The 15,110-nt window shown below is 42.7% G+C and overlaps 1 protein-coding gene across 1 annotated transcript in view; it reads right to left on the bottom strand.

Moving 5' to 3' along the window:
• Positions 1-15,110, bottom strand: part of LOC133390925 (1-phosphatidylinositol 4,5-bisphosphate phosphodiesterase zeta-1-like) — a 78,640-nt gene that overhangs the window by 40,254 nt on the left and 23,276 nt on the right. Inside the window, exons 6-10 of the mRNA XM_061640466.1 lie at positions 14,626-14,770; positions 10,344-10,496; positions 6,694-6,915; positions 2,418-2,574; positions 605-721 (exon numbers count right to left, since the gene is read on the bottom strand). Coding sequence (XP_061496450.1) covers positions 605-721; positions 2,418-2,574; positions 6,694-6,915; positions 10,344-10,496; positions 14,626-14,770 — 794 coding nt within the window. The remainder of the gene's footprint in view (positions 1-604; positions 722-2,417; positions 2,575-6,693; positions 6,916-10,343; positions 10,497-14,625; positions 14,771-15,110) is intronic.

Below are 15,110 nucleotides of genomic sequence, written 5' to 3'. Positions count from 1 at the left end.
AGAAGAGCACAGACAAAGAACTCCAAACATGGGGACTCTCCACTGAAAATGCTCAGGACTCATTCTTAGCCCTACATTGTGTAGGCTGAAGCAAGACAGAAGAGGTTATCATGTAGAGAAGTGGATGGGCCCTGGAGTCAAGATAGTAGAGAAGAGCTGCAGGAGTAAAAGAGGGCTCCCCCACCTGCTCCATGGACAGCTAAGAAAAGAGCAAATGTCTATATGGGGGAAGTCAGAAAAGATGCCATTACTTACAAAACATTTGCACTCTTTCATTAGAACGCAGGTGACCATGTCTACAATGAACTGGTTGTAATGGGTAAAGACTGGGGAATATCTTGGGGGTGCTCTTGAAGCTAGATACACAAACTAGTCCACTCATTTTAGCAGTAATTCACAATCCACAGGAATAGTAGTCTATTCAACTCCCACTGATTTCAATGGAAATTAAGCACCTTCCTTTGTCTAGTTGTGTAAGGACAGAGGGTTAAAAGGATCTGCATGGCAATCTTTTGCACTACTGAAAACTTATTTAACTAAATTTAAAGCATTGTACAATGCATAAGCCAGCAGGCATGTTCTAAATGATTTTAAGTCACCTTACCCAGCTGACACCCAACGTTCCAGAATTCTTGAGGATTATAATTGGAAGAGTTGGTCCGGATCCCTTTTGGGTATATTCTTGTAAGAAATCGGACTGTATGCTGAACAAATTCATTAGCTACAAAGAGACATTTTCAAATTCATGTTATTGATACAGGCACGGAAAAATAAACCAACTGACAGAAAGTAATTGTTTAAAAAAATCTATTTGAGTGTGTGTGCATGTTTAAAATATTCAGATGCATACTAGTGTGGCCATTTATTTTGCAACAATCTCTTTTACCTTAATTGTTTATGCTCTGATGAAGTGGAGGAGTCCAAATTATTATCCAAAAGCCATATATTTATTAGTTATATTTATATAAATATTTATGTATATTTATCAGTTATAAAAACACCCTTGATATATATCATATAGTATGACTACTAAAAGTGAAGAAATTCCAATAATCTCAGGTATAACCAGAAGACAGTAATTTCTGGTAGTGGACCATCCATGACATGAAACCAGTCAGACACAGGCACCATGTTGGATTTATCAGGGCCTGCCAGGGCAAAACTACGTTACATACATTATTGGTTTTTAAAAGCATTTTTAAACCAGCCACTTTTATTCTGAAGAAAAAGTGGCCGTGGGGCCCCCAATCTGGAACACGCTCCCAATCCGGATTGGGGGCCCATACCAGTTTCTTGTTGATTTCTCCCCTCTGTCTCTGCTGTTTGCCCCTGAAAATGCTGTTTACTGCAAAAGAGGATTTTCAGCGGCAAACAGAAGCCAGACGGGGTGATTTTTGGCAGGGAACTAATATGAGGCCCTGATCCAGATCAGGAACAAGTTCTGCTTTAGGGACCTCACAGCTGCTTTTTCCCACCCCCACCCCCAAAGTAAAAGTAGACAATTTAAGCTTGTTTTTAAAAAGCATCAATAAATAAAAGTGAGGTTTGGCCTTTACTTAATATTTTTCTAATTTCTCCAGACTGTGCTTCTTATATAGTGGAAATTTGGTTTGTGGGAAGGCCATAGGATCATAAGCATTCATTCATCCCTACTACACAATGGTTACACACAAATCCACCCCACCCACTTTATTCTGGTGTGGTGTTACATTTGAGCATTCCTAACCCTGATTAAACTGGACATGGTTTGGTTCACAGTTCTGAAGTCACCCTGAAAACTGTGTGATTGGAACAGTGTTCTCTGCATGAATTCCGAAGCACATCTTTTTAGCCAGGGTTAGCAATGGACAAATGAAGCCAAAGCAGTTTAGAGAAGAGGTAACCAATGTGATGCCCTCCAGATGTTGTTGGACTACAACTCCCATCAGCACCAGCCAGCATGGCCAATGGTCAGGGATGATGGAAACTGTAGTCCAACAGGATCTTGACAGCACCACATTGACTATCACTGGTTTAGTGGGCGGGGGGTAAATTGTACAGAGAAGGGCAGAAGTAAAGGCACCATTCTGTATTCCAAGCCAGTTCCAGCTCCATCTGGATTGGGCCCAAGCAACACCTGTCAGTGAAGCAACATTATAATCACTTATCTAAGATGTTTTTAAAACCTCGCAAGCTTCCACTTACTTACTTTTTCCTTTTCGGATATTTTTTGGCTTGGATGAAATGTAGCTAGCAGCCAATTAACACAAAGCTTTAGCAGCAGAACTCACACTGAGCGTTGAATCAATGCTCGAAACATTTCACTGCCTGCCAGCCAGCAACAAACTGCCTCATAAAGTTTATTGACAGTTCAGAAAGCTTCAGCAAGAGAAAACAGCAACATTATCAGCTTTATCAGACTGAATTTCAAGAATTACCTATGAGTTTTGCCAGCTTTCGGGCCTTCACCTCACCAATTGAATTGTTTTCATAAAAAAACTGTTTTTCTCTGGAGTCTTTGAAGCTTACAAACTTCCTGGTTTTGGTAAAAATCACAAGTTCTGACAGTGCCAGGGCAATCTTTATTTTCTTCATCTGTAAGGAGACAATTGAAGGTTTGTTTAAGGATCTTTGAAAGATACTATCAAATTTTAAACCAGAATGTCACATAATTTCAGTTCAAAGCACATAAGGAAGAAAAGTCATGTCTATTTATATGTTTCCCATTTTCCCTGCACAAGGTACCATACAAGGGTCTTGTCGCCCTCCTGTATCCTCACTACAAACCTGAAACACAAGTTAGGCTGAAAGGTAGTGACGTCTGCACTAGGGATCATTAGGAAAGATGTTAAAAATAAAACTGCCGATATCAGAATACCATTATATAAACCTACAGGGAGGCCACATTTGGAATACTGTGTACAGTTCTGGGCTCTGCCACTTCAAAAAGGATACTGTAGAGCTGGAAAAAGTTCAGAACGGGGCAACCAAAATAATCCAAGGGGATGGAGCGACTCCCCTGTGAGGAAAGGTTGCAGCATTTGGGGCTTTTTAGTTTAGAGAAAAGGCAAGTCAGAGCAGAGGTGACATAACAGAAGTGTATGAAATTATGCATGGTGTGCAGAAAGTAAACAGAGAAAAGCTCTTCTCCCTCTCTTATAACACTAGAACTCATGCACATCCAATGAAATTGAATGTTGGAAGATTCAGGACAGACAAAAGAAAGTATTTCCTCACACAGCACATAGTTAAAGTATGGAAATCACTCAGACAAGAGGCAGTGATGGCCCCCAACTCAGATGGATTTAAAAGAGGATTAGACAAATTAATGGAGGAAAAGGCTGTCAATGGCTACTAGCCATGATGGCTATGTTCTGCCTCTAAGGGCAGAGGCAGTATATTTCCAAGTACCAGCTGCTGGAAACTGCAGGAGGGGAGAATTTTCTTGACACTCAGGTCCTGCTTGTGGGTTTCCAGTGGGCAACTGCTTGGCCACTGTGAGAACAGGCACTGGACTAGATGGGTCACTGGCCGGATCCAGGACACTGTTCTTATGACTTAGACCAGTAGGTTTCATGACTGAGTGGGGATTTGATCATTGGTCTCCCAGTCCCAGTCTGACTCTCTAAACGCCACACCATTCATTCATTCATTGGCGATCACTCGTGGCTGAGTAAGATTGTCTTCCAAGATAAGGTCTTTAACGGTGGGTCCGTAAGTGACTGTGGAGGCCAATTCTGGATCAACACAGCCTCCCACAGTGAGGACATAGGTTCCAGATGGAAGATGGTCACGATGAGGATTTGCTTGACATGCCTTCCGCTTAGCTCGTTTGTCCCTTTCACCCTGTACTCGTGCTTACACACCACACCACATTGAAGATCTATATATAGCGTACTGTACCACTTCACTGTGATACTTCATGGTTAAACTATACAAAATGGAACATACTGATTAAGGCTACCATGCCAATCCCACTAATCTAGCAGTGTGTCTTATTTAATTCAGTAGGACTTACTTCTGAGTAGACATGATTAGGATTGTACTGTTAGTGTTAAATGCAGGAAAAACGGCACAGCTATAAGTATCTTACTTGGTTTAGTATAGTTATAAACAGCATGGCCTGTGAGCCAAAAAATTCTAGTTCAAACCTTATCTCAGTCACTTCACTGAGTGGTATAAGGCAAGCAGTGTCTCTCAGCCATATGCTCACAGGCACATGTTACTAAATTCTCCCAAGCTACACAGGAAGTGGATTGGACTGTGAAAGACCAACCCAAGTTATATTTGTATATTTACAAATTTGTAGGGCAGTACAATATCTCAGAGAGGAGGTCAGGTCTTCTGCTCCCTGGAGCATTCACCATAGCTGCCCAATTTCCCTGCTTTTTAGAGTTTGATAGAAATATCTGTTGGCTATAGATAAGTTCTTAAACTGCAAGGGTTTTTTTTTTTGCCTATTAGTGAATGTCTCTGCTTTTTAATCCGGGAGGTAAGAAATGGGATCCTGTGCAAGTTTGCTGAGAATAGATTGATCGTTTGCATGCTTATTGAGTTCAATGGGATTAATCCCCCTGCAACCATGCTTGGGATAGGTGAAACTGGCCACGGAGAAGGGGGAGGGAGAGGGAGGGGAGGAGGAGAGAGGGCAGGGGGAAGGAAGGAAGAAGAACAGGTGGGAGGGGGAGGGAGGAGAGCAGCAGGGAGGGGAGGATGAGAGCAGGTTTGATCATTTGCATGCTTACTGAGTTCACTGGGATTTAGTCCCATGTAGTCATGCATAGGATAGGTAAAACTGACCATGGGGGAGGAAGAGAAAGGGAAGGGAGAGAGGAGGAAGGGAGGAGGAGAGGAGAAGAAAGGGGAGGGGAGGGTCAGGAGGGAGGGGATAGGAGGGAGGAGGAGGGAGGGTAGGATCACTTGCATGCTTATTGAATTCACTGGGATTTACTCCTGTGCAATAATGCTTAGGATAGGAAAAAATGACCTGAGGAGGGGCAGGGAGGGAGGAAGGGGGAGGGAATGGGAGGAAAGGGGAGGGGGAGGGATGGGAAGAGATTTGGTGGGTGGGCACTAGGCAGAGGGAAAGCCCCTTTCTTTTCCGAAAAGAAAACATTGTTGACAGTATCATCATTTTTCAGGGTTTCCCTCAGCTTTTTATTCTACGGCAGACACATGTAGCCTCCCACCCAAATTTAAACTAAAGCTGTCCCTGACCACATCCACACCAGACCTTTATTTCACTTTAGACAGTCATGGCTTCCCCCAAAGAATCCTGGGAAGTGTAGTTTGTGAAGGGTGCTGAGAGTTGCTAGGAGACGCCTCACAGAGCTACAATCACCAGAAAAGGGGCTGACTGTTAAATCACTCTGGCCACTGGAGCTCTGTCAGGGGATAGAAGTCTCCTAACAACTCTCAGCACCCTTCACAAACTACACTGCCCAGGATTCTTTGGGAGAAGCCATGATTGTTTAAAGTGGAATAAATGTATGATGTGGGCGTGGCGCCTGATTAGCCAAGCCAAGCAGCTGTTAGTCTGGCTCTTAGAATACTGACAGCTGGTTCTTACTTAGCATGCCTGTGCTATCATAGACTCCAATCTTAAATTTGTTAAATTAATTAAAAATCAGCCCTGCATTTTTTAAACTTTTAAACTGAAGAAGATGACGGTCAGAGTACGAGTTAATGTCAGTAACAAGATTACAGGTACTGAGTTTCTGAGTTCAGGACTATACGTTTTGTAAGATTTTGTTTTGAAATGAGTTTATGGAAAGCAGCAGAATAGCATGGGCATATTTTCAATTTAACATGGCAGAATGTGAAAAATCCATGCTGGGTATAGTATACAGTCACTCTCATGGCTGTATAATAAAGTATTGCACTTAGGACAGAAGAAATAAATACAAAATTATCAGAAGGATGATAACTGGCTACACAGCAGCACTTTATGAAACGATTCAGGGGCCACCGTGGATCACAATCTGAGCTTAAATAATAATTTTTAAAAATCACAACTTTTATCCTTTCCTTTCATCAACTATTTCAGGGAGGTATGCATAACTCTCTCCCATTTTATTCTCAAAAGTACCTTGTGAGATAGGTGTCACGGACCAGGAACCCTCCCACGCTTAGAGAAAGGCTGCAAAATGCTGAGTGCGAGGACTGGGTTAGCAGTAAGCTAAGTGGATAGATGCTAGAGATTTCCATGCAGGAAGAGACCCGGAGGACACACAGAGACACACACTCTCTCTATGGAGGTAGCTCTGTCACCCTGACTCCTCCCCAGAACAAATACAGTGCTCAGGGAACTCTAAATCAACACCTCCTCCCCTGTCCAGTGCACCACTGTATAATATAAAGCAGCTCCTTTAATATTATTTATTTATTTATTCATAATAACCAAACAGTGGCAACTGGTGGCTCCATGTCAGCGGGGCTGTGGAATTCACTCTGGGTTTTAGTCCAAATGTTCAAGAAGCTGTGCAAGGAGCTTCAGGTTCAGCAATTTAGACTAAAACCCGGAGTGGATTCCACTGCCAAATTACTTGAAGCCACCAGCCACTATTGGCAGTAATTCAACCTTCACTATTAAAGGAGTGAAAAAGATATCAGAAACTGGTATCTCTGTTCTCTGATAGCCCCCCAAAGCAGTAGGTTTTAAAGCTGTATTCCACGGAACGCTGGAACATAATGACATGTGATGCCAAGTCATACCTTTTGTTTTTTTCGAGGCGGAGCTGAGCCTTTCCAGCGTGCTCGTCTTTTTTTCAGCAGTGGTTGGTTGGGATGCGAAGGGTCATGATCTTTCTCCTCATCACTTGTTTCCTCCTCTTCAAATTCACCCGTCTGACCATGGCTATCCATGCCCTTCCTTGCAAGCGTTTCCTCAAGCATTCCAATTTTCTTATTTTTAATCATTATTTTGAATTTCAGAGACTGTGATAAAAAAAATCAATTGGTATTAAGTATCATAAACCACGCCAAAGAGAAGAGAGAGAGGAAAAGATGGAAAATGACCTCAAGGGCAGCATTCATTAGACCAGGAATGGAGAACCTAGTCCAGAACCTGTGGCCCTCCACAGGTTGTTGCTCCAACTACCATCAGCCCCAGCCAGCATGGCCAATGGTCAGGAGAGATGGAATATGGCATCCAACGACGTCTGAAGGCCCACAGGTTCTCATTCCTACATTAGGCCAATCATGTGGTCAGAGGTACAGTGAGATGGCTAGCTGTTCACAGCACCATTTGCTGTGCTGTTTAAGTGTTTGCACTGAATGTGATACCAACCCATCACAAATCATGCTGCTGCCCACATTGATCGTAGGCTGGCTTTATGAAAATATTTCCATGTGGGGACTGATTGTTTCTTGCTCTTCCCCGCGTGAAAAGCTGAGGGCAGAGGCTGCCAGAGTTTGAGCCAGGAGATACCAGGTCAGCCTTATCAGATTAGACAAATCAGTTTGATGGAACATTCACATCTCTAACAGCATTTTGGCTTGCATGAGGTATATAAGAGGAAGAAAAGAGGCAGAGACAAAACAGCACACTTTGTTTTCCATAGCACAGGAGAAGAGAAAGGGCAGACACTCCAATTTTACAATACCTGAGATCCCAACCACCCCCACACCCCAAGTCCTACCTAGTGAATCAATTTGCAGTGAATCGTTTGAGTTCTACAGTGCATTTAAAGTTATTTATAACCATTCTCATCTGAAATCAAGAAACCCGAACAGTACATGCAAAATGGCATTATTTCCCAAGAGTTCTGCTTTATATCTATAATTCTCTCCGATCCATTTGTTCCCTTTTTGCAATTAAAAACAGTACTGCTGAGCATCTGTATGATTAAATTATCTCCATAAAAACTATTACATTGTGCTCCTGAGCAGATTTGATGGTACATAATAGCTGAAAAAGATGGCTTTCACCCACTTCTTTTCTTGAAAAAAATGAATGCAAGTTTCATGTTTCAGCTCTTGTACTAGTCATGTTGGCGTATATCAGGGGTGGGATTCAGCCCAAGGGTTGCTTTCTTTTGTAGGCAACCTTCTGGAGAGCCACATGCCACTGGTGGGTAGGAACATATGCAAAAGATGGCAGAGCAACAGATGTGACTTGTAGCTTTGTACAATAGGCTACATTCCAGCTATGCAAAAGTGAGAGGTTTCAACACACTCTCACACCTGCCCATACACATCTCTCTATCTTCCACGTAGGCAAGCAAATGACAATATTACAGTTCAAGGACACATTCCAGTGAAAAACATTTGAGGGGTGTGGTGTGAGAAGAATTCCAAGGACCAAATAGAGATGCTTGGATAGTCCCATTCAGCTCCTGGGCCTAAGACTCTACCCCCCCCCCGTTTAAAATTAGAACATATTTGTTCTAATTAGACAAATCTCCAAATTAAAAAAAAATGGATTGCAAGAGTGCAGATAGAACTATTTGAATTGGTACATTTCAAATTCTCAAAATTTTGGAATCCCTTTACACATGATACTTCCCTGAGGCTTCACTTCTCCCAGTGCCATCACAATAATGTTCACACTAGGGCATCAATGTGAATGTGACCCAATTTTTACATGTGTGCATTTGACCACCTTTGTCCACACATGAGCACTTTCAATTTTGTGCCTCAAAATATATTTCTGTGTTTCTTGTCCTCACTAGTGAGTGGGGTTTGATGGGATGTATTTGTGCAGTGTGTTGTTGTTCCTTCCCCTCAGTGAGTACCTCCCCTCCCACCATAAGTTCCAGAAGCCTGAGGTCCCTTGTGGGCACGCGTGGCTGGTATTTGTTTACCCATGTGCACCTTTTAATTTTATTTCTGAAAAACAAATGTTCTGACATACCAATTTGAACAAAAGAGCAGTCAAAAATGTTAAACATATTTGTGGGTCCAGGCCAGGAAACGTGAGACCCCCTCATAGGCATCCACTCAGGTATTTGTTTACCTGTGCGCACACACCTTTTTATTTAAAAAAAAATAGAATACAGGGTTTCCAATATACCACATTTGCACAAAAGAGCACTCAAAAATAAATTAAGAAAAGGTGTGTTGTTAGAAGCCAGGCAAGGATTTGGAGTCACTGGCATTAATAGTTGCCACTTTTCCCCCCTCCCTTTTTCCTTTCCAGCCTCCTGTACCTACAGGGGCAATTTTATTTTTATTTTTAACGCAACTGTTTTGTGAAAGAGCTCTTTTGCACAAAAGAGTTGTTTTAAAAATTATTTTTAAAAAAACCTCCTGAAAAAGGCAGTCTGTATCCTTTTCTTCAGACTAATGAAAACAAAATAGAAGTATAGGATGTGGTGATCGATGGTACACGCAGAAAAGTCACCACACATGTAACCCTCCCCCCAAGGTGCTTCAGTCAGGTAACATGCAATTTTATATTGAATTTTCTTCCTTTATCGGATTATCTCCAGATTGGGAAAATCCGAATTTAGGAAGAACGTGTGGGCTGCCACTTGGATAAGGAGGACATTGCATGGATGCCACAAAACATTTAGAGACACAAGGAGCTTCAAATCACACATTAAACTCTGGTGCAGACAAGCCCTTGAACTACAAGGGCAGGGACAAACATGCAGGTCTTTATCAACTAACAGACACGCTCCATCCCAACTCTTCCAAATAGTACAACTTGCAACTGCCTAGGGAAACAGCTCCTGCGCGGCTAAGATAATGTGTGAAGAGGTGCCTACTTGCATCCTGATTCATAGCTGTGGCAACACACAGAACAGCTTGCAGCAAAGTAGGTATGATGGCAATCTATGCTTGTCAAATGAAGAAAGTACAGTAGCCTACCTGGTGTTTTCAGGTAAGAACTGTGGAGTGGAAATAAAGGATTAAAATAGCATATGTGAGCTCCCAAATGATATATTTTAAAATCTGCTTTGAAAAATAACTGAAAAGTCAAGATCTTGTGAGATCTTTCATGCATTCCACCCAAGAACCTTTCTGATGTTTTGCAGGTTTTTTTTAAAAAATAGCAAGGGTGTACTAACCAAAATCGCATAACAAATATAAGATGTGTTGTCAGCCTTAGGGTAATGATAAATCATGACTACACATATTAAGGGTTCAAGATAATCTACAAAGCATTATATTTCTGTTTCCTGCCTACACTTGAAAGTTTTGATACATACATTTTCTTCTTAATGGAGGCATATTGTTTGTGCAATAACTCTACATTGAAAAGCATCCATTCCAGGTGCAGTGCAGTTAATTCTGTTTTATGAACTATAGTCTAGTAATATTTTAATGGGGGAAACATCATAAACTTTTCAGGAAATAACCATGCCAACTGCAGTGATTTCTCTTTTATTATCTTTTAGAAGAAAGAAACTCAGTGTTACCTCAGGGGAAGGGAGTTCAGTTGGCAATGTATCATCAATTGTAGATTTAACCAACATGTCATCCAGGATACTTGTCAGATAATCTGCCATTACTTCCTGCTGTTTAGGGCTACAGTGGTTCTCCAGAGACAGTACCAGAGGATAATCAGAAACCTGCAAGTGCAATTTCAAGGGTGTTGGAATTCCTAGTTACACAAATATGAAACATGTAAAACTAGAGAAAAGTATAGTGCAAGAATCATGTACTGTTATCTACAGAAAGACACCAAACTATACTGTGGCTTCTTATAGCCCAGCTAATTCATCTTGGCACATGCAAACACTCTAGAAGAAAAGACAGCTCTTTTTTGCTGCTACAGCGGGCACACGGATGCTGTTCTGGAATATTTTTTACCCTAGAGAACCAGTGCACTCTAACGTATGTGTATTGGAAATAGGCTGGGCTCCTTTAGGCATACCCAAGATCTTGGGCATACCCAATGGGTTGTGTGTTGTTGTAGTTGTTTTGCATTTTTTCCTTTACACAGTAAGCCCCGTGCCATTTTACAGCTTTGGTGGGGGAACCTTCCATTTCCAAAGCCGTTTGCCATATGGCATGGAGAAATGTTCTTAGAGAAGCATGCACCCAAAGTCTTCTGATAATTATTTCTATGCTTCTTTGGATCTTGGCCATAGGCATTTTTCCTCACTGCACAATACTCCTTCAAGTATCCTTGGGAATGCAACCATGTGGTATTTTCTCATATGAACCAGGATCATCATCATTGTGTGCTTCAGCTCCAAGGTAACATGTGCTGACCACAAGAAGATCTGTGGAAAGCCCAATGCCTAAGAGCGATTCCATGGGAAAATGTATTTTGTGGGAGCGCCACATGGCAACAAAACTGATCATGAAACAGCCATACAACTACAATTCATTGCTTGGTGTATGTAAAGAATTTGGATATAGAGGTCAGTTATGTTCATATTACTATCCTGAAGTTTCATTGTCACAGCAGTGGAGGTTGGTTCATTAGGGTGAATGCCCCACCAACCTCAGTTGGCTCTCAGCCAGTCCCCACTTGTCTGCATTCTCACTTACAACCAAACTAGGGGCTGCCCCTGGCTATCGGCTTCCTTTTCCTTAGACTCAGTTTTGCCCTAGTAGAATTCAGCAGGGAAGAGGATGGGGACAAAAGTGGAATTAATTGGCTCTGCCTGTCACTTGGTTCTGGTTCTACCTACTGTTGATCTATCAGCCTCTTCCCCTACCACTCGCAATGGGCACCAGTCACCACTCTGTTGCAGTAGTTCAAGATGTTATTCAAAACCTTTGAAGTGCTGACATACAGAAACAGCTGATACAGAAGAGAGTATGTTAAAATAAATGGATACAAGATGCTCCTTAATAAATTGTTGCCAGATATATGCAAGGACTACATTTTTGCTGTGTAATTTCCTTCAGTACCAATGAAATCCCAGACTTCCTTTGGATTTTAAACGCTAAAGAGTTAAGACTGACAGGTGAAAGTGTCAGCTCTTCACTGAGACAGCAGTGTCGGTGGGGGTGCAGGCAGGGCTGGAGATTCCTTGGTAATTGCCAGGCCGTAAGTCCTCAGCCGGTAGCTTGGCTATAAATCTGCCAGGCTAGCAAGGAGGAAGCAAGATAAGGGCAAAGGCCGTTCAAAGCTTACGTGCCAAGCCAGAAATCCAGAAGAGACGTCAGTGAAGGTCCGGGTCTAGTTTGCCGAGAGATCAGTCCAAGTCAAGGTTCAGGGGATAGGCAGACACACAGTGGTCACGCCTGACATTGTAGTCAGCAACAAGCTGAAGCCAAGGTTTGACTTTTAAGGAGCAGGTTTGTCAGCAGGTGTGAGCCCTCAGCGTTTTGGCCTTAAGTGGACAGGCCTGCCCCTCTTCTGCCTGACCTTCTGCTGTCTACGTTCTGCAGGTGAGGGGGGAGTATCCTGTTCACTGTCTGCGTCTGGCTGAAGGGCTTCAGCTGTGTCTGGGGTGCTCTGCAGCTGAGGGGGAGAAGGAGCTGGGTTCTCAGGAGTTTCCTCCATTTCTCCTTCTGGGTCTGCTGCTTTTGGGTCTGCTGCTTTTGGGTCTGGGTCTGCTGCTTTTGGGTCTGCTGCTGTTACTCCTGAGTCATCCTCGTCTGATGAGTCCTCTGACGGGGCCATGACAGAAAGCCTCGTTCATTTTTGTCTTCCTTGGCAGCAAGTGGAATTTGCTTATTCTTCATCCAAGGTAACCTGCTTGGCATTATCCCAATTTCTCCTCACAACAACTCTGGGAGGTAAACTAGGATGAGCAATAGAACTTTGCTCACAACGTAAGGCTGTGAACACACTAGTCACCTACAGCAAAGCATTTCCACTGGCCACACCTGGAGGGGGAACGGGTTGATCTGCCGATCAGTTGTGAAATCTCTTTAAAGCTGATTTTTTAAAAAACAACAACACGAGCTGATTTTTTTATAGTAAAAAGTGGTGGGGTTTGATTAGCATTGGTGTGCCCTCATTTTCAGAAGAGAGAGGTGGAGACAGACTGGAACCAGCAGAACAGTGAGTGTGTGTCTACCTTGTGATTCCTGGGTGAGCAAGAATCTGACTTATACCACCACCCTCTTCAGGCATTCAAAAAACTGTGTAGGTATAAAGTATGGAGCGGGTGCCATAAGTGCCAGCTCTGTTCCTGCCAGCTTCACCCCCCAATCTTCCCACATGAGCAAGAAGGTCAGATGAATGTGCTTAGAATCTTCCCCGTAGTGGGGAAGGTTCTAAGCATGTTAGAATGTAGGAACATAAGAAGAGCGTCCTGGATGAGGCCAGTGGCCCATCTAGTCTAGCCTGTCCTCACAGTGGCCAACTAAGATAAGAACATAAGAAGAGCCTGCTGGATCAGGCCAGTGGCCCATCTAGTCCAGCATCCTGTTCTCACAGTGGCCAACCAGGTGCCAACCAGTCCATGGGAAGCCTGAAAGCAGGACCTGAGCACAACAACACTCTTCCCATATGTAATTCCCAGGAACTGGCATTCAGAGTATACTGCCTCTGCAGGTGGGCTAATTGACATGACCTCTTTTGGGTGCAAATTTCATAGTTTAACTACGAGCTGTGTGAAGAAGTACTTTATTTTGTCTGCCCTGAATCTTCCAACATTCAGCTTAATTGGATGCCCACCAGCTTTAGTATTATGAGAGAGGGAGAAAAACTTTTCTCTATCCACTTTCTTCACACCATGGATATTATACACCTCTGTCAACTTACTTTCAACTAAACATGCGGAGAATCCCCAGACCTTCGTACATTAATTTGTGAAAGTCAAAAATGGAGCAGGTGGGGCAGGGGATGTTGGGGGCAGATCTGGCATGTGCAGCCCCACACCCTCTCCACATTTATTGCCCACAGATGTTCTTTGAATACCTGAAGAAAGTTACTGTCTCCCCAGTACAAAACCAAAACCATCCACTGCATCACACTTTTTTTTTTTGGCCCTGTAGTGTCCTCTCTGCTCTCTAATCGTTGTGGGTGGGTCATCCTGTCCTGTATCAAGAAATGGGCCAAATGACCTTTAAATATCTTGTACACTTTGAATTCTATCAGTCATTTTCATTTGAAAAAAAACATGGTCAAAGCAGCTAATCCTGAAAGACTCATTATTCATTTTAAGACGCACCTAACACATCTTTTAAAAAAATGCCCAGTGTGGCTTCCAGTAAAAATTCAATAGCAAATATAATTAACCCATTTGCAGTGCAACCCTATAAATATCTACTCAGAAGGAAGTTCCGCTGAGTTCAGTGGGACTTAATTGCTATGTAAGTGTGCATAGCAGAGATGGGGAACTGTGGCCCTCTAGGTGTTGCTGGACTCCAACTCCCATTAGCCCCAGCCAGCATGGTCGATGGTCACAGTTGAGGGGAGTTGGCAGCCAACAACTGGGCTACTGATTCTCCATTCATGGTGCATAGGACTGCAAGCTTAAAATAAAAAAAGACAAATATAAAAATGGCAAGAAAACAGCATAAAGATAAAATAAAACTCGGAAAACAGTCAGAAGCAGCAATAAAATCATTAACATCAATCAGAAAGAGCTTGGGCAAATATAAACATTTTCACCTACACCTTAGCAAAGGTGGTGCCAGGCAAACACTCCCTGGGGAATGTTTCACAAGTAGGAAAGGAAGCCCTATCCACCGCCAACACTTCAAAGGCACCTCGAGAAGGACCTTGAAAGATGTTCAGTGGTTACCATGTCCTGTTAAACCCTACACATTCATCACACGTGTACCTACCAAAAAGGCATACTTGCTGATCACCTGGATGACAGTCTTAAAGCTAATTTTGCTTGTTAATGTATGTCCGTGATAAACAATAGGATCGTTGTTTGGTCCATCCCAGCAGTCAATTTCTAGGCAGCGGCATCCTTTCATTAGAGCACTTTTTTAAAAAAAGGAGGGGTGACAAGCAACTAAGAAACTAATAATAATAATTTCTGCATTTGTTAGCATACTAAGGCTTATTCGAGCATGCAACTGTACTGTAGAGGGACAGAGGCAGATTAAATCATTTCCACTACAAACTTGTACCCAAAGATTACATTTCAGGGAGGCTGGCCTATTGGATCTTCTCCTCATAGATAAATGTCCCACATGGAAGTGATTCTGATGTAGTGATGGAGGTGCATAAGCACCCCCCCATGCATGTTCTGATGTGGTACAGTCATAGGAGAGAGCTATACCATGTGAACACCTGTTTGGATTGCCTTTCATTGCTTTCT

The sequence above is a fragment of the Rhineura floridana genome, chromosome 8 (assembly GCF_030035675.1).
Source record: "Rhineura floridana isolate rRhiFlo1 chromosome 8, rRhiFlo1.hap2, whole genome shotgun sequence".
Classification (NCBI taxonomy): Eukaryota; Metazoa; Chordata; class Lepidosauria; order Squamata; family Rhineuridae; genus Rhineura; species Rhineura floridana.
This window is presented reverse-complemented; position numbering and strand designations above follow the sequence as displayed.